The following is an 18,323-nucleotide window of genomic DNA, read 5'->3' on the forward strand; positions in this document are numbered from 1 at the left end:
CTTGCAGAAAGTCTCAAAATTAGGAACTGTGGGTCCACAACTTGGTTTTTCAAAGTTGTGAGAGTAAACATCTTTGTCTTTTTTTTCAATCTTTGGAAGAAAACATTCAGTTTTTCCCATTAAGTAGTCATAAGATATAAGCCGTGGATATTTCATAGGTGCCCTTTATTAGATTGAGACAGATCCTTTTTAATTCCTAGGTTTTTTAATATTTTTATCTGGAAAAGTTGTTTTATTTTGTCAAATGCTTTTCCTATGTCTATTAAGATGATATTGTGAATTTTTTCTTTTATTTTCTTACTATCCTGTGTTAAAACCAATGGTTTTCAAATGTGAAACCAATTCTGCATTCTTAGGGTAAATCCCACTGATCATGGCAAATAATAGCTTTTTATATGTTGCTGGACTCTGTTTGCTAGCAATTTGGGAACTTTTGCATCTATAGTACTCTAAAGATTTTGTCTAGTTCTCATGAGGGCTTTGTGTGAATTGGTATCAGGGTAATATGGCCTCATATGAATTGGTTTCTGTCTCTCCTCTTCCATATTTTGAAATAGCTTATGAAAATCTTATGTTGATTCTTTTTTAAATGCTTGCTAGAGTTCGCCACTGGAGTCATATGGGCACAGGCATTTGGCTCAACTAATAACTCCATGTCTTCGTTTTTCAGATATCTACTCAGACTTTCACTTCTTACATCAGTTTCAGTGGTTTGTGTCTACACAGAAGTTTATCCATTTCCTCTAAGTTATCTGTCCTGTAAGAAGACTGTTGTTCACAGTACTCCCTTATAACCCATTCATTTCTTTAAGGTTGATGATTCTTGATTTCAGTAGTTTGATATTTGCTATCTTTTTGTATGTCTTTGATGTTTGATCTTTTGAGTGTGTGTGTGTGCCTGTGTGACTATACCTAACAGTTTGTCAATTTGATCTTTCCAAAGAATCACCTGGACTTTATTGATTTTCTCTGTTGTTCATCTATTTTTATTACAATTGTTTCCAATTTAACCTTATTATTGCCTTCTTTCCACTGTCTTTATGTTTGGTTCACTTCTTTTTTTTCAAATTGCTTAAGGTTAAAGCTTAGATTATACATTCCAGATTTTTTCTTTGTAATGTAGGCTTTTACAACTAAAAATTTCCTTCTCAACACTGCTTTAACTGCATCCCAGAGTTTTTTTATTGTTTTTATTTTCATTTATCTCTAAGTATTCCTGTCTTACCCACATCATTTGTGCTGTTATTATCAATTATATAACATTTCTCTGTGTTATAGGAATACCAATACAATTATTTACATTTTGCTTTACGCAAGTGATTTGTATATCATTTAGGAAAATAAAACAAAAGAAGGTACAATTATACTTTCTTTTTAAAATACTTACATAATTAATTCATGGTGCTGTGTGTGTGTGTGTTACTTTCAGGCTGAAGAACTACTGTTAGTGTTTCTTGTAAAACATGTGTCCAATTTTTATTTATCTTCAGAAATCTTTATTTTGTGTGATTTTTGAAAGTGGATTTTGCTCGATCTCTTAGCTGGCAAAAGTTTTTCTTTGTTTTGTGTTTTTTTCTTCTCAGCACTCAGCATGTCACCCTACTGCACCCTGGACCCTGTTGTTTCTGATGAGATGTTAATCTTAGTGTACTTGATTTTTCTCTTGCTGTTATCAAGATCCCTTTGTATTTGGCTTTCAACATTGTGACCATGTGTCTAGATGTGGGTCTCCCAGTGTGTATCATACTTGTAGAATGCTAGGCTGCTTGACTGTTTTAGTTTAATTATTTATATCAAATGTGGAGAGTTTTCAGTCATTAATTTTTTTTAAGATTTATTTATTTGAAAGTCAGAGTTACACAGAGAGAGGAGAGAGAGAGGTTTTCCATCTGCTGATTCACTCTGCAATGGCCGGAGCTGTGCCAATCCGAAGCCAGGAGTCAGGATCTTCCTCTGCGTCTTCCCACTCAGGTGCAGGGGCCCAGGGACTTGGGCCATCCTCCACTGCTTTCCCAGGGTACAAGCAGAGAGCTGGATCAGAAGTGGAGCAGTCAGGACATGAACCGGCGCCCATATGGGATACTGGCACTGCAGGCGATGGCTTTACCTGCCAAGCCACAGTGCTGGCCTCTCAGTCATTAATTTTTAAACTTCTTCTAGTTTCTGTCTCTCCTTCTTTTATACATTTTTGTTATGCATATATTTGTGCCCTCAGCAACTGTGTTCATTTTGTCTTCATTCTTTTCTCTCCAGTTTTTGATTGCATAAACTCTGTCAGTCTATCCCTCATTTCATTTGTTCTTTGCTCTGTTGGCTCAAATATACTGCTGAGGCTTCCAAGCAAATCGTTTTGATTATTGTAGTTTTCAATTATAGAATTTCTATTTGTTTTTTTTTTTTTTTTTTTTTGACAGGCAGAGTGGACAGTGAGAGAGAGAGACAGAGAGAAAGGTCTTCCTTTTGCCGTTGGTTCACCCTCCAATGGCCGCCGCGGCCGGCGCACTGCGGCCGGCGCACCGCGCTGATCTGATGACAGGAGCCAGGTGCTTTTCCTGGTCTCCCATGGGGTGCAGGGCCCAAGCACCTGGGCCATCCTCCACTGCACTCCCTGGCCACAGCAGAGGGCTGGCCTGGAAGAGGGGCAACCGGGACAGAATCTGGCGCCCTGACCGGGACTAGAACCCAGTGTGCCAGCGCTGCTAGGCGGAGGATTAGCCTAGTGAGCCGCGGCGCCGGCCCCTATTTGGTTCTTTTTTATATTTTCTATCTATCAGTATTCTCTATTTGATGTGACACTGTTGTTATAGCTTCCTTTAATTCTTAAGCACAGTTTCCTTTAAGTACTTTAACCACATTTAAAGTAACTGCTCTAAACTCTTCATGTGCTCAATCCAACGTCTCAAAATCTGTTTCTATTGCATGCTTTATCTCCTGCATATGGGTCATATTTTATTGTTTTTTGTTGTTGTTGTTGGTTGGTTGGTTTTTCCTGGTTGATTGCTTGGTGGATTTCATTGCTACTGTTTTTATTTTTCAATATTTCTTTTTTTTTTTTTTTTTTTTTTTGACAGGCAGAGTTAGACAGTGAAGAGAGAGAGAGAGACAGAGAGAAAGGCCTTCTTTTTTCCATTGGTTCACCCCCCAAGTGGCCGCTATGGCCGGTGTGTTGCGGCCAGCAGGCCGCGCTGATCGAAAGCCAGGAGCCAGGTGCTTCCTCCTGGTCTCCCATGCGGGTGCAGGGCCCAAGGACCTGGGCCATCCTCCACTGCACTCCTGAGAGTGGAGACTCCAGAGAGCTGGACTGGAAGAGGAGCAACTGGCACAGAATCCGGGGTGCCGGTGCTGCAGGTGGAGGATTAGCCTATTGAACTGCGACACTGGCCTATTTTTCAATATTTCATAATTTTTATTGCAAACTACATGTATTAAATAACATGCTATGGCAACCTTGGGTTGTGACCACTCCCATATCATCGGCGTTTGTTTCCTGGCTTCTTTGCTTAGTGATTGGCTGGACATGTTCAGAGAAGTGCAGGCCTGTGGTGTGCCCTTCTCATGAGCTACACCGCCGGGCAAGCATGCAATCTTTGCAACCACCTTCTCCTTAGACAAGTGTGCTTTCTCTCCATCTTCCTTGGCTGTCTTTTTCCCTGGTGTGCCTGTTAAGCTTCTGGCTGATCTGCATCTGTTGGTGTCACACCGAGTTGTTTTCTTTTTTCCCCTTGAGATATTGCTATCCCTCTGTTTTATAACGAAACTATAGATTACTATTCTGCATATCATACAGTCATCAATTATGAGTACTGTGTGGCTCAAAATCCTTTTTACTGGTAAGATGTTCAGTCAAAGCACTCTGGAGAATGCACACCTTGTAGACACATCTGGTTTTTTCCACATACCATTTTGGGCTTAGTTGGCTTAACATCAGGGGAATCCTAGCAAATGCCCCCAATCCCCAGAGCTGTCACCATCTGTGGTATGAAACTTGCCAGTTACTTCTTTCTAAGCCAACAATAACAAAACATTTTCTGACTCTGAGATGTTTGTTTTGCTAATTTAAAATACATTAATGATTTTTAAACTCTTTATCAGAGACATTTAAACTGCAGCCATTACTGGCTATCATGGGCACTCTTAGACCAATAATTCACAATTGTTGTCACTGTGTTGCCTGTGAAATATGTAGAAAATCAATCAAATATCCTTAGCTCTCTATCTCCACATCCACCTCATTACTCTGTGTGAGAGCAATATTTGTGAGGAATGGTCATTATGGCCGTCTATAAGGTACAGAAATAATTACTAAAATATTCCACTGGACTTTTCTGAGAAATTGACATTTCACCTTTTGATGACCTTTAAAAAAGTTTGCTTTTAAAAAAGATGCCATCATATATTGTTGTATAATGTGAATCTATTTCACCAAATCGAGTGATTTTTTTAAATGTTTCACCTGTATATGGCTTCAGAAGTATGAACCAGCCTTCTTTTCATTGTTGTGAGAAACATTTTGTTTTATAACATAGTTGTTGACTTGGTTGATGTGGACAAGAGAGGATTTGGGTCATTTTCAACTGAAGTCAAGGTATTATGCATATTAGAAGGTATTGGACTGAGATATTTGGTTACCACAGAGGCCAATGTTTCTTTCATCTTATTAAATGTGATACAACTTTTTTCTTTGTACAGAAGGGTACAGTATTTTTGAATAGCCTACTCCCAAGTAAGAGCAAATCTGTGTGGTAACACTTTTTCCTCTGGACATAAGACATTATAATGGAAACATGATGTACGTTTATGTACATTTCCCAAGAATCTTTTTAAGGCCAAATTGTGACCATATGTGTATGATTAAAATCATTTTTAATTCTTTGCCTATGAAAATATTTTGGGAAAAACTTGCTTTGTATATTCAGTTTCTAAAAGATAAAGAAAGTGCTTTGTATTTTTTTTTTTTTTTTTTTACTTATTTGACAGGCAGAGTTAGACAGTGAGAGAGAGAGGCAGAGAGAAAGGTCTTCCTTCCATTGGTTCACCCCCAAATGGCTGCCATGGCCAGCGCTGCACCCATCCAAAGCCAGGAGCCAGGTGCTTCCTCCTGGTCTCCCACATGGGTGCAGGCGCCCAATCACCTGGGCCATCCTCCACTGCCTTCCTGGGCCACAGCAGAGAGCTGGACTGGAAGAGGAGCAGCCAGGACTAGAACGCAGCGCCCATATGGGATGCTGGTGCCGCAGGCGGAGGATTAGCCAAGTGAGCCACAGTGCTGGCCCCAGTGCTTTGTATTTTGTTGAAGTCAATATTTTGTATAAACATTTATGTTGACCCACTTATGTTTAGAATTGGAAACTGAAATGAACAGGCAATCTTTGTCAATTGAACATGGAAGGGATTTTTTACTAGTGATCTGCAGAAGAATATCAATCTTCTTAGCACAATGTTGAATATAAAGATTTTACCACTTAGATGCTCTTGCCATGAACCTGAAAGAATGGCATAAAGTTTGGGGCACCAGGCATACTTTTTCACATTTGTTGTTGAGTACCCTAGTTTTCTAACCCAACATTCCTTGGTGAGGCCATTAAATCCAACCATTTGTTCCAATGCTTTGCATAGTCGCCCTGGTCTGCCCTGTCAACAGCAGCAGTGCTTCTCCGTCCACTCCCCCCACTCCCCTCCCTCACCCCCATACACACTGTTGTTTCCTGACCTACCTTGACTTGCCAGCTTCAGAGTGTCTTGGCTCCACTTTCGTTTCCAGTATGAGCTCTTGGTTTCAGGATCGAAGCTGTCCCAGGAGAAGGGTGATGACTTCCGCGCATTTGTACAGTGCATTCCCAGTTTGCATCCTTACCCTCTGCTGGCATAGTCAGTTGTTACTGCACATTTAGGAAATGACAAGTCCCAGAAACGTTATACTGGGAAACCAAACTCTCCTCTTGGGGTCCTGATGTTCCCATGTGTTCCGAAGCTGACAACCCAATCTTCCCAAGACTTTTAGGCCTACTCTAGAAAATACCTGTTCTTTGGAAATGATATGGTCTGTCATTTTTGGTGCCTACCCCAACACCTTTTAGTAAGTTGGCATGGAGTTTTGGCCAAATCTGTTTCAAAATAAGAAAACTATTAAACTGGGCAGAACCACCACATTCTTGAGTATCTCCTTTTGATATGGATTTGTTTCTGGACCAGTTTGTCTAAGTCCTAGCTCTTAGTGGTTCCTATTAAATGTCATCTTCACTTCCTTGTATATTACATATGAATTAGAAAATGAAAAATGTGTGAATGACATTGTATGAAATAAACCTGGTCTTGTGTTTTTCTCTAAAAAGAAAAAAGTGCCATATAAAATTTGTAAACATTTCTACCTTGCATTTTGCATCTTGTTACATTAAAAAAAAGCATTTATAAATGCTCCAGCAACTTTGTGGTTCTATCTGGGTCTCAATATGGTAGCTTACTTCCATTGTTAAAATCATAGCATGCATCAGTACGATCCTTTCTGAAATCAGATGAGTGTTTGATAATTTTCCTGCTTAGTGCACGTTCATTAAACATCTTAGATACCCACTCCATCCACCACCTGCTAAACCCAAGTCTCTCTGCTATGTAAATGAAGGGGTGTGCATGTGTCTCTGAGAATGTCAAGGAGTAAATAAATGAACTACGCAAGTACTGGTCAGAGAACTCTGTTTCACGTAATTGCAGAGGAAAGCATCTAACCAGATCTTGGAAAAAAAAAAAACATAGTAAATCAGCTTCTTAAATGTAACGGGAAGTGGCCAGCGCTGTTGCACAGCCAGTAAAGCCGCAGCCTGCAGTGCCGGCATCCCATATGTATCCGGGTTTGTGTCAGGCTGCTCCACCTCTGAACCAGCTCTCTGCTATGGCGTGAGAAAGCAGTAGAAGATGACCCAAGTCTTTGGGCCCCTGCTCCTGCGCGGGAGACCTGAAGGAAGCTCCTGGCTCCTGGCTTCAGATCAGCACAGCTCCGGCCATTGGGGAGTCAATCAGCAGATGGAAGACTTTCTCTCTCTCTCTCTCTCTCTCTCTCTCTCTCTCTCTGCCTCTCTGTAACTCTGCCTTTCAAATAAATAAATAATTTTTTAAAATTATTTTTAAAAAGGGTTCCCTGCTAATGGCTTGGGAAAGCAGTGGAAAATGGCCCAAGTGCTCAAGCTCTTGCAGCCACTTCAAGGACCAGGATGAAACTCCTGGCTCCTGGACTCAGCCTGGCCACTGTGTCATTTAGGCTGTGAACTAAAGGATGGAATATCCGTCTCTCCTCTCTCACTCTATAAGCTGGCTTTCAAATAAACAAAATAAATATCTATTTCAAAAAACAAGTAATGGATCAGTAGCACTCACTATTTCAGCATGACTTTTATGAGAGCGCTGTCTGCAAAATCCGAGGAGTGCCTCCTAGCGGTCTGACAAGGGCCTGGCCTTGCAGGAGCTTCAGAGAGCAAAGGGTGCTGCTTCTGAAGTCCTCGGGGGTCGCGAGTGGAAAGCCATTCGCCCAGCAGGAACTCCCTAAAACAGCCCAGAATGGGAAGGCGAGGACTCCTGCGATCTTGAAGGACCAGGATCCGAGGTGGGAAGAGCCGCAGCTTCGCACCTGCGCTCCAAGCCCAAGGCGCCTTACCAGGGCGCAGCTGGACTGGAGGGAAAGATGGAAGGGGCCAAAACAGCCGGCTAGGAGCCCACAGCAGCCAGAAGTGCCCCCTGCCCAGCGACCCACGCACGTGCGCCATCACAGGGGGCGAGTGGAGAGAAGAGAGGTGGGGTTGGAGCGCCGCAGGGACAGGGGTAGGGCGTGGAAGCACGGCAACCTGGAGGGGTGCGTGAGGGGCGCAGGAAGAGCGGGGCCCGGCAGGGTCCTGGAGGGGTGCGCGGTAATGAGAGTCGAGGCACCTGTAAGGTCCTGAGGTGGGGGCAGCCGCAGGAGAGGCATGTGGAGGGCCACGCGGTGTAGGGACCCGGAGAGGCGCGCGGTGCTGGACGTGGCGCGGCACTGGAAGTGGTGCAGTGGCTGGGGGCAGCCGCGGCAGGGGCTGCGAGGGGCGCAGCAGGGTGCGCGGTGGGACTGGGTGCGGTGGCCGCTCGCGGTGGGCGCCAAGCGTGTCTCGCCGGCGGCGCGGGGCTACCCGGGGGCGGCGCGGTTGCCTGGACGGTGTCCGTCCCCCGTCTCCTCTCCCGCCCCGGCCCCCAACACTCGGCGCGCTGGCATGGATGGGGGCGCCTGCGGCTCGGGGGATCTGCTCCCCCGCCCAGGAGCAGAGTGGTCGCTTCGGTGGCAGAAGGAGGACAGAGCCGAGGCTTGCGCTGCCCGCGGGGACGCCGGTGGTCTCCTGTGGCCTGGGATGAAGGGAAATGCAGCGGCAGTCCGCGCTCCGGTACCCCATGAAGCACCGCAGGTAAAGATCGGGGCCACAGCCGCCCCTTGGCCGCCAGTTGCCGGTTCCCGGGGCCCTTCCCTCTCAGTCGCCTCCCCTGTTCCCGCCCCGGCCCTCCCGCGGCTGCCCCGGGGGTCCCCGGCCCGCCTCCATCCCCGCCCCGCGGTCTCTGCCCCCTGCCCTCCGGGACGGCTGTGAAACGCGGCTGGAACAGTTGGCCTCTCGGTCCCGGAGACTTTGCTAACTGATCTGCACTCTGAAAGTAAGGCTTCGATAAGTTGGTGTGCGTGACCCTGAGGGAATGGGAGTGGATTTGTTCTCTGCTCACGCATTTGGGGAGTACGCAGCGTATCTGCGCCAGGCACAAAGTTGCATGGGGCTTACTGGGGGCGTGTTAGAGAATGGAGAACCCTAAAAACACGGGAGGCTCCTATCCTGTAAAGCGGGACTATAACTTCAGAAGCAGTGTTCATGGCCCCCCAGGAAGTTGCCCTAGTTGGTATTCATTTGTTTGCAAGCTGTCACTTGGTTACATCAGAGTTAGGGAGTTACTGATTTCTAAATCACTGCTGAATATGCTGACGTCTCTAAACACCCGGGCAGTCACAGGCAGTGCAGCTGGGAGACAGCCACTCATCAAGTAATAATGTCGTACAAGCAGGTTTGCGAGTGCTGGCGCCCTGTGTATGCAATGCCATCCTCCGAGTAATGCCTCTGGCGCGCCTGAATCCTTGTTTGTTGAGCAATGGAATGCTGTGCGGGTTTTTGTCGTCCTTGTTGTTTTGGAAAAAGCAAACCTTTTGTATGCGGCTCTTCCCATGCTTTTCTTCCCGATATATGAGCACTCTACAAAGACTGTAAAAAAAAAAAAAAAAGTAGATTGCTCAATAGTATTCAAAAATATAGGTAAGCTGAAGTCTTGGTTTTTGGTGACGGAACATTTTATTAACACTTTCAGTGTCTCTGGTATTGAAACTTCCTTTGGTGACTACGAAGCAAAGTGTGGTTCCAACCACAGTGCCTCTCACGGAGGCACCTGCTTCACCTGTGTGAAATATCTCACCATGACACTTTAAAGTTATGCAATAGGCATATTTCCAAGTGTTTTACTACGTTCTCTAAGTCCTGTGTTCTTTTCATCGTGAATGTTTATTTTTTGCTGAACCAGACATTAGACAAACTGTTTAGAGGAAGTTATGCGTGAATCATTAATCCCTGTAGCACAATTATATGAGCTTCTTAAGAAGTAAAGGTGTCCTGTGTCACAACTGTCATTTAGCAGATAATTTTTGTAATAGCAGAAAAAATAGTGGTGAAATAAAATAATAAAATGATCAGACATACCTAGCATACTGTAAGTTCACAAACTTATACATCTAACAAGTAATCTGCTTTTTTGAAACTATTAAAACATCTCTGAGATAATGAACTCATTCTATTGTTCAGTAAGTATTGTACTACTATTTACAAGCATTTTTTAAACATATATACACAGTTACATTTTAATCAGCCTCCTTAGGTTATTGTGGGAATGATTTTTTTTAAGACTCTCACTGAGGTGTTTACTACTTAAGACTGTATCTTACAAGAGAGGTTATTAAACTGTGTGTAAGTAACTACAGAAAATGCCATGGTTAAGAAAAAAAAAAAAGGTAGGGTAGAGATTATTTGATTTCTTTTTCTAGAGTTGTCTTGTTAGAAAGTGATTTAGATGGCAAGATAACAGTGGCATAATAATCCAAACATTTAATACTCTAAAAATTTAAGTAATGATGCTTTATAATTTTTTTCAAATGTCCGTTACCCTGTGTCTTCTGTTTTTAAATTTATAGGAAGTAAACATAATTGGGTCTGTGTTGACAGTGGTACAAGTACAATGTTTCCTGTATAAGATTCCCTTGTTAGAAATACATTTGCACAGACATTTCTGAACAAAGAAATCTTCTAAATTATAAAATGTTTTATATCAACGACCTGTATTTTTAGTCTGTCATTTTTCTATATGTGATGGAAATATACGCACCAGCATAGGAGACAGCAGGAAAAGGAAGGAGACAGCAAACTGATACTTCCACATTACTTTAAGGTCATGGACCTCTTTGAAATTCTGGGGATAAGCACAGATTTGCCATCCAAAATACTTCCTGGAACTAATACCTAATTTGGACTTAATTTCAATTAGGTTAATACTTAATTTGGATTCAAGGTCAAGAGAGGGGGGTGTCCAGTTCTGGATCCAGAGCTGAAATCACCTCAATTCAGTCTCTAGCATGTAAGTGGGCCTGGTTGCTGCATATACAAAACCCTGGGTCATTCCATTATATCAGAGTATAACTGCCTTAATAGCTGCATTAACAATGAAACCATGAGAGCTTTTCTGAAAAGCCATAGGAACCAGGCATTAATTTTCAAAATTACACTTATTTTTTTGTCTAGTAGACATTATTCAATTATTTGCTGCTATGTATATTTTTCAAAAATAAGACACACAGTAATAAGTAGCCTTCATGAGAACAAGGAAATAAAGAAACATGCAAAGTTTAATTAAAGTCATAGTTGAAGGCAAAGGCCCAAGTTGCAACCCAATATAAAAAGGCTATGACTATATAAAAGTCACCTTTTTATGAACAATGCCTGTGCGAATCATTGAGTTAGGTGTGTGAAGTTCTGGGGGCTGTTTCAGTTGAGATTGCTTGCATTTTAAGTGGGTGGTGATATGTGGCACTGAAGTTGCAAATATCCCTACATGGAAAGAATTGCTGCATTATATCCTCTCCTCATGCTGGGCGAGTTCTCCTCACCAATGGCTTCTCTTAGTCACCGTGGGTCTTCTTCCTCTATATCCTTCTCCATTAACATTCTTTTTTCCAAAAAATTTATTTATTTATTTGAAAGGCAGAGTTACAAAGAGGCAAAGGCAGAGGTGGAGAGAGATCTTCCATTCGCTGGTTCACTCCCCAGAAGCCTCAACAGCTGGAGCTGGACCTATCCGAAGCCAGGAGCCAGGAGCTTCTTCTGGGTCTCCCACATGGGTGCAGGGGCCCAAGGACTTGGGCCATCTTCTGCTGCTTTCCCAAGCCATAGCAGAGAGCTAGATGGGAAGTGGAATAGCAGGGACTCGAACTGGCACTCATATGGGATGCTGGCACTGCAGGTGGCGGCTTTACCTGCTACACCACAGCGCCGGCCCCTCATTAAGATTCTTGACTCCATTTATTTAGAAGTTCCATTGATCCAAAAAGATTTGATGTGAATTCCCAATAAATTATTCTCCAGATTGCTTCTGATGTGTGCACTGATAACTGTGTGCCTTCACCGTGTGTTCTAGCAGTTGCTCTGAAAAGAAAAGCGCATTGTTCACTGCACTGCTTATGCTCCTGTTGGAAGGCAGGCTCTATGGATGTTTCATCCCACTGTCTTCCCACCCACCCTGTGGCTAAGACTCCATTTAACATGGGAGGAGGCTGGGCCCAGAGAGCCAGTGATTTGTCAAGGTGTTCAAGTTGCAGAGGTGGGTAATAATGCAGACCTGATGCCAAACCCAGCCTTTCAGCTACATTCTTCTTGCGAGGGCAGATTGCCCCAGCTGACGAGCCCATCTGACTCATGCTAGTAGAACATTTGAATGGAGGGGGAAGAAGCCTATCACACTTAGAAATAAAGTAGTATACTGAATGGAAGCCATTAACCTTGGTATCCTTACAACATCACAAGGTTTTTGTTTTTTTTTTTAACTCTTTCGAAGCCTCCTTCTATGACTTCATCCTGTAATTAGGTGTGTTCCCTTTGACGTTCTTAGGAAACTCAGTGAATGCAGGATATTCATAACATCTTACAGACACAAAATGAAGGTTCTTCCAAACGCTCATGAAATAACGTCATGGACACTATTCTCAGCTGAAAGAAGAGCATCGCGCCCCAAGCAGAACATGCTAGATCTGATGGAAACTCGCAGTACAGAGCAGCTACCTGCACACGGGAAAGGCCCCGTGAGGAGACAGGAGTGTCTGTGTCTTATTACTGCAGAGGCTCAGGCATGCCAGAACTCCCTTTCCCATTCACAAACACATCAGAAAGGAAAGAAAAAAAGAAGGAAGGCCAGAAATGTGATAGGAAAATATGATGACATGTGAAGATTGCTAGAATCATCACTTGCTTAGGATAAATGTGATAAAATTAAAATTCATAAAAGGGCTTGGCATTGCAGCATTAAGGAATAAAGCTGCCCCCTGTGACACCAGCAACCCAAATGGGTGCTGATTTGTGTCCTGGCTACTCCACTTTGGATCCACGTTTCTGCTAATGCACCTGGGAAAACAGCAGAAGCAGTGGAAGATAGCCAGTGATTGGGTCCCTGCCACCCATGTGGGAGACCAGGATGAAGCTCCTGCCTCCTGGCTTCAGCTTGGGCCAGCCCTGGCGATTGAGGCCATCTAGGGAGTGAACCAGCAAATGGAGGATCTGTGTGTGTGTGTGTGTGTGTGTGTGAACGCACAGGTACACTCTCTGTATATCCTCTCTGTATTTCTGACTTTCAAATAAATAAATAAAATCAAAAAAAGAAACAAAAAATCTCTTCAGTTGCATAAATTAACTTGATGATCTGTATTCTTTTTTTAAAAAAATTTTTTTATTTATTTATTTGAGAGGTAGAGTTACAGTCAGTGAGAGGGAGAGACAGAAAGAAAGATCTTCCATCCACTGGTTCACTCCCCAATTGGCCACAGCTTCCTCTGGGTCCCCTACTTGGGTGCAGGGGCTCAAGCACTTGGGCCATCTTCTCCTGCTTTCCCAAGCCATAGCAGAGGGCTGGATGGGAAGTGGAGCAGCCGGACATGAACCGGCGCCCATATGAGACGCTGGCACTGCAGGCAGCATCTTTACCCGCTATGCCACAGCACCGTCCTCCCAAACACACTTTTGAAACCTAAAACAATTACTACCTTTTCTTGGGTTGAAACAAACTGTGAGAGATGACTAAGCAGGTACTCATGCTCCCAGACATAAAGGTGAACTGAAGAGAATTGTGTTCCAAAAGAGAACAGGTGCATTGCCAGACATTGAAATGATGAGATCTAGAGGAATCAGGAGTCCTAAGAGTCTGGCTTGTTCCATTTATTTTCACCCTCAGTTCTGTGCTCTATTTAAGCTTTTGCTAGATAGAGCTGAAGTTCCTGTTTCCCTCTCCAGTGGACTGAATGTCTTTGTCCCTTCAAGCTTCATTAGGAGGTGGGGCTTTGAGAGGTGATGAGATCATGAAGGTGCAGCCATAACGAGTGGGATTGGAGTTCTGTTGCCCTCTTTGGTCTGTCAGAAGGTGAACAATGAGAAGTCAGTCTCCACCCCCAAAGAGGGCTATCACCGGAACCTGACCATGCCACACCCCAGTCTCAGACTTGCAGTTTCCAGAACTCTGAAAAGTTAGTGTCTGTTGTTTACAAACCACTCAATCCATGATACTATGAACCAAGACATGCATTTTGTTATCCAACCCAAAATTCTTTCAGGAATAAGGATCCAGAGAAGGATACGTATAATGCTCACCAAGAGACTTCACAGTCAGCTCAGGATCTCAGTAGCCCTTGTTGGGAAGAAGCTTGGGGATGACAGATTCCACTTTGAAAGTGGCTAAGTGAGCCGGCGCCGCGGCTCAAAAGGCTAATCCTCCACCTTGCGGCGCCGGCACACCAGGTTCTAGTCCTGGTCGTGGTGTAGATTCTGTCCCGGTTGCCCCTCTTCCAGTCCAGCTCTCTGCTGTGGCCCGGGAGTGCAGTGGAGGATGGCCCAAGTGCTTGGGCCCTGCACCCGCATGGGAGACCAGGAGGAAGCACCTGGCTCCTGCCTTCAGATCAGCACGGTGCACCGGCCGCAGCGCGCCAGCCACGGCGGCCATTAGAGGGTGAACCAACAGCAAAGGAAGACCTTTCTCTCTGTCTCTCTCTCACTGTCCACTCTGCCTGTAAAAAAAAAAAAAAAAAAAAAAAAAAAAAAAAAAGTGGCTAAGTGACGTTAGCATTTACACACACTGTTGCCTTGAAATCGTTTAGCAGCAACAAGGAGAAGCTGATTCAAATTCTATTTTTGGCAAAACCTGGAGATAACTGAAATCCCGAACTACAAACTGAGCAGCACACTGTGAAAAAAGAAGAGGGATGGGGCAGCTGTGTGTGTGAGAGGGACGGAGACAGGTCCTCAGAGCCACTGACTCCGAAACCCCGGTGGGTGCTCCTCAAGGGTAGAGGGTTCTCCTGCACGGTGCAAGGTGTGAGCATCACACAGTGAGCAGAAGACATATTGGCTGATGGCGGGATGTGCTGCTGCTGTTGTTGTTTTGAATGAATTGTTGCCATTCATATCAGTTAACAATAGAAAGAATAAAAGTTTGGTTTACCTTCACTTATTCTGATATTCTTCCCTTTATGTAGATCCAAATTTTTTTAAATTATTTTTTTAATTTTTATAGCAGACACATAAAATTGCTTGTTATTTATGAGTATTATGGGATGTTCAGATACACATATACATTGCATCATGTCCATTCAGGATAAATACATTTATGTCTTCAAATTTTGAACGTTTCTTTGTAGTGCAAATGTTGAAAAATCTGTCTTTGAAGGTTTTTTAAAATAGAGAAATATACAGTACATTAACATTATCTGTAATCACCCTACTGTTCCACAGAGTCCCAGAAGTTATTATTCCTATGCCTTTAGTGTTTTTTACTCAGCCTTCCCTATCTTTCTCTCCTCAGCCTCTGGTAGCCGCTGTTTTAACTGCTCTAAGGCTACCTTATTTTTTATACTACACATATCCGTGAAACCATGCAATACTCATCTTTTTGTGATTGGTTCATTTCACTTAACTTAATGACCTCCACTTCCATTCATTTTATTCCAGCTGATAAGATTTCAGCATCTTTATGGCTGAGTAACAATCCATGGTGTGTTACGGACCACATTTCTTTATCCATTCATCAGTGGATGGACACATAGATTGTTTGCATTTCTTGGCTACTGTGAATAGCACTGGGGTAAACGGTAAACATAGCAGTGTAGGTGCCTCTTTGACAGACTGATTTCGTTTCTCTTGGATATAGACTCAGGATTGGGATTCCTGGATCATATGGTAGTTCTGTTTCTGGATTCCTGAGGAACTTCCATACTCTTTTCCACAATGGCTGGTTTACATTCTTGCCAGCAGTATGAAAGCATTCCCTTTTCTCCACGTCTTTTTACCAGCACTTGTTACCTTTTTGATAACAGCCATTCCAACATGAGTGAGTGGATATCTCCTCTTGGTTTTGATTTGCATTTCCCTGATGATGACTGATGTTGATCATTTTTCCAAGTACCTCTTGGCCATTTGAATGTCTTCCTTGAAAAATGTCTACTCTCTATTTTTTAATTGGATTATTGGATTTTTTTTTTTTTTTTTGCTTTTGAGTTCCTTATACATTCTAGTGATTAACCCATGTCAAACGTATTGCTCACAAATTTGTTTTTCATTCTACAGGTTGTCTCTTCACTCTGTTGATTGTTTTCTTTGCTATGCAGAAGCTCTTTCATTTGATGAAATCCAATTCGTCAATTTCTTGCTTTTGTTTCCTGTACTCTGGGGCTGGAATTTAAAAAAATACTTGGTCCTTCCAATGCCCTGAAGCATGCCCACTATGTTTTCTTCTCTTAGTTTCAAAGTTTCAGTTACTATATGCAGGTTGTTTATCTATTTTGAGGTGTGTACATGGTGACAGAGAGAGGTCTAATTTCATTCTTCTGAATGTGGATATTTAATTTTCCCAACACCATTTATTGACAAGACTATCCTTTTTCCAGTGCATATCCTCAGCACTTTGTCAAAGATAAGTTGGCTGTGTATGTGTGGCTTTTCTTCTGATCTGTTTCTTAGCTATGTATGTTCTTTCTGAAAAACTTCTTTTAAGCTTTATTGGAAGGGAGATCTACCATCAACAAAGTCCATTATTTTTGTTTGCTTGAAGCCTTTGTTTGTCTTTCACTTTTAAATGATAACTTTGCATAGTACAGAATTCTAAAGTTGGTGTTCTTTTTCTCTTTCAATGCTTCAACGTTTTGCTCCATTCTCCTTATTCTTGTACAGTTTCTGAGAAGGAAGATGTAATTCTTATCTTCGCTCTTCTATTAATAAGATGTTTTTTCTCTGGCTTCTTTCCAGACTTTTTCTTTTTTTTAATTCTCTGTAATTTGACTATAGTACTATGTAGGTGTTTTGCCATTTACGCTGCTTGGTGTTCTGTGAGCTTCCTGAATCTGTGATTTGGTGTCTGAAGTTAATTTGAGAAAATTTTCAGTCATTATTTCTTCAAATATTTCTTCTGTTCCTTTCTTTCTTCTCTAGTATTCCCATCACTCCTGTCACTCATATATTATGCTTTTTGTAGTTGACCCACAGTTCTTGCATATTCTGTGGGAGATTTTTGTCATTTTTCTCTTTGCTTTTTTAATTTTAGAGGTTTCTATTAAGATACCCTCAAGCTCAGAGATACTTTCCTCAGCCTTGTCTAACATAAATAAGTCCGTCAAAGATACTGTTCATTTCGATTATAGTGTTACCTTGAGCATGCTTTTGCTATTTCCTTGGATTTCATCTCTCTTCTTGCAGTGCCCATTTGTTCTTGCATGCTTTCTATTTTACTCACTAACCTATTCATCCTTAATTCTGTCTTTAGGGTAGCAATCATAGTTGTTTTAAATTCCTGGTCTGACAATTCAACATTCTCTCCGTGTCTGATTCCAATGCTTGCTTTGTCTCTTCAAACAGTTTTATTGGATTTTAGCATGCTTCTAACGTTTTTTATAGCTGGATCTAATGTACTCTGTAAAGGGAACTGTTACAAATAGGTTTAATAATGTGATGGTAAGGTGTGTGGAGGGACTGATTTCCGTGGTCTTATGATTAGGTCTCAGTCTTCAGATGAGTTTATGCTTCTGGCATGTGAACTTCTCAAGTGTTTCTCAATGCCTCCTCCACCTCTCAACTTAGGTGCGACAGGATGGCTAGCATGGGCTAGAACTGGAAATGTCTCTTCCTTGGGTCAGCTGGGCTCTGAAAATACCCCAGCAGTTTAGGTTCTGCCTAGCTACTTTCTGTGCAGGGTAGGCCTCTTTAAGAACAGTAGAGTGCTCTGGCCTATGTCAAAGGGGCTATTTTTCCTCCGCTCATTGCAGAGGCATGGGGGGGCGGATTTTTCTCCCCAGTTCTGTGCCAGATCCTGGCCGAGCTCCTGAAGGTGAAGCGGGAGTGAAGATGCTCCTTATGACTGCATCCCAGAGGAGTCGGCACTCAGGGTTGTCTACACGGAGTCTAACAAAGCCCTGATTGCATCTCATCTTCCCGCCCAGCACTGGTTCCTGTAGTGGTTTCTGCTCATGGTTCTCTGCCTTAGTTCTCTGTGACCCTCTGTGTTTGCCTGGCTACTTCTCCAGTGAAGGGGTAGCACATTCCTGTGACCTCATTCCTCTTATTGTTCTACGAGTTGTTGACTTTCCTGTTGTTCAGCCACTCCTTGTTAGAATGGTGGCTTCCAAATTCCCGGTGTGCCCAATGGAAAACTGGATGTCTGCCCTGCCCTTTCTGTGATTGGTTCTTTCTCATTGTCTGGATGTTTGCTCATGTGTCATCAGAAAGACATCCCTTGACCATTTTATTTATAATATTCTCCTAATTGTCACTTTGAGAGGTTGTCTTATTTTTTCATAAATATGAGAAATTCTCCTATTTGTTGACTGTGTCCCCTTAACTAGACTATAAAGTCTAAGAAGGAGGAACCTCCCTTGTCTTGTTCATGTTGGTATTGTCAGCACCTGGAACAGTGTCTGCACCTAGTAGGTGCTCTCTGGGTCACAAGCAGCAGGAGCAGCCCCAGCAGGGTCCTGGTGGCATTGCCATGCA

At 43.1% G+C, this 18,323-nt stretch overlaps 2 protein-coding genes across 5 annotated transcripts in view; one reads left to right on the forward strand and one right to left on the reverse strand.

The window, feature by feature from the left end:
* Positions 1 to 1,788: 1,788 nt before the first annotated feature.
* On the reverse strand, positions 1,789 to 8,405 carry LOC127492040 (uncharacterized). The gene is made up of 3 exons (XM_051850082.2): positions 7,369 to 8,405; positions 5,715 to 5,879; positions 1,789 to 2,004 (listed from the first exon to the last, which is right to left on the reverse strand). Exons 1-2 carry the CDS (start codon positions 8,403 to 8,405, stop codon positions 5,870 to 5,872), a joined length of 1,047 nt encoding a protein of 348 aa, XP_051706042.2. The 3' UTR covers positions 1,789 to 2,004; positions 5,715 to 5,869.
* Positions 7,652 to 18,323, forward strand: part of SGCG (sarcoglycan gamma) — a 127,922-nt gene continuing 117,250 nt past the window's right edge. For 2 of the 4 annotated variants that reach the window (XM_051849884.2, XM_070048306.1), the window contains exon 1: positions 8,279 to 8,417. The gene's annotated coding sequence lies outside the window, so the exon portion shown is untranslated. Of the gene's footprint in view, positions 7,782 to 8,278; positions 8,418 to 8,537; positions 8,659 to 18,323 lie in introns of those variants that run through there. The other 2 variants (XM_070048305.1, XM_017343243.3) reach the window with 2 other exon arrangements.

The sequence above is a fragment of the Oryctolagus cuniculus genome, chromosome 9 (assembly GCF_964237555.1).
Source record: "Oryctolagus cuniculus chromosome 9, mOryCun1.1, whole genome shotgun sequence".
NCBI classification, from domain to species: domain Eukaryota; kingdom Metazoa; phylum Chordata; class Mammalia; order Lagomorpha; family Leporidae; genus Oryctolagus; species Oryctolagus cuniculus.

What these genes read in the sequence shown, in the direction of transcription:
- LOC127492040 (XM_051850082.2), bottom strand. Translation starts at nt 8,405, where the DNA reads ATGGGGTACCGGAGCGCGGACTGCCGCTGCATTTCCCTTCATCCCAGG.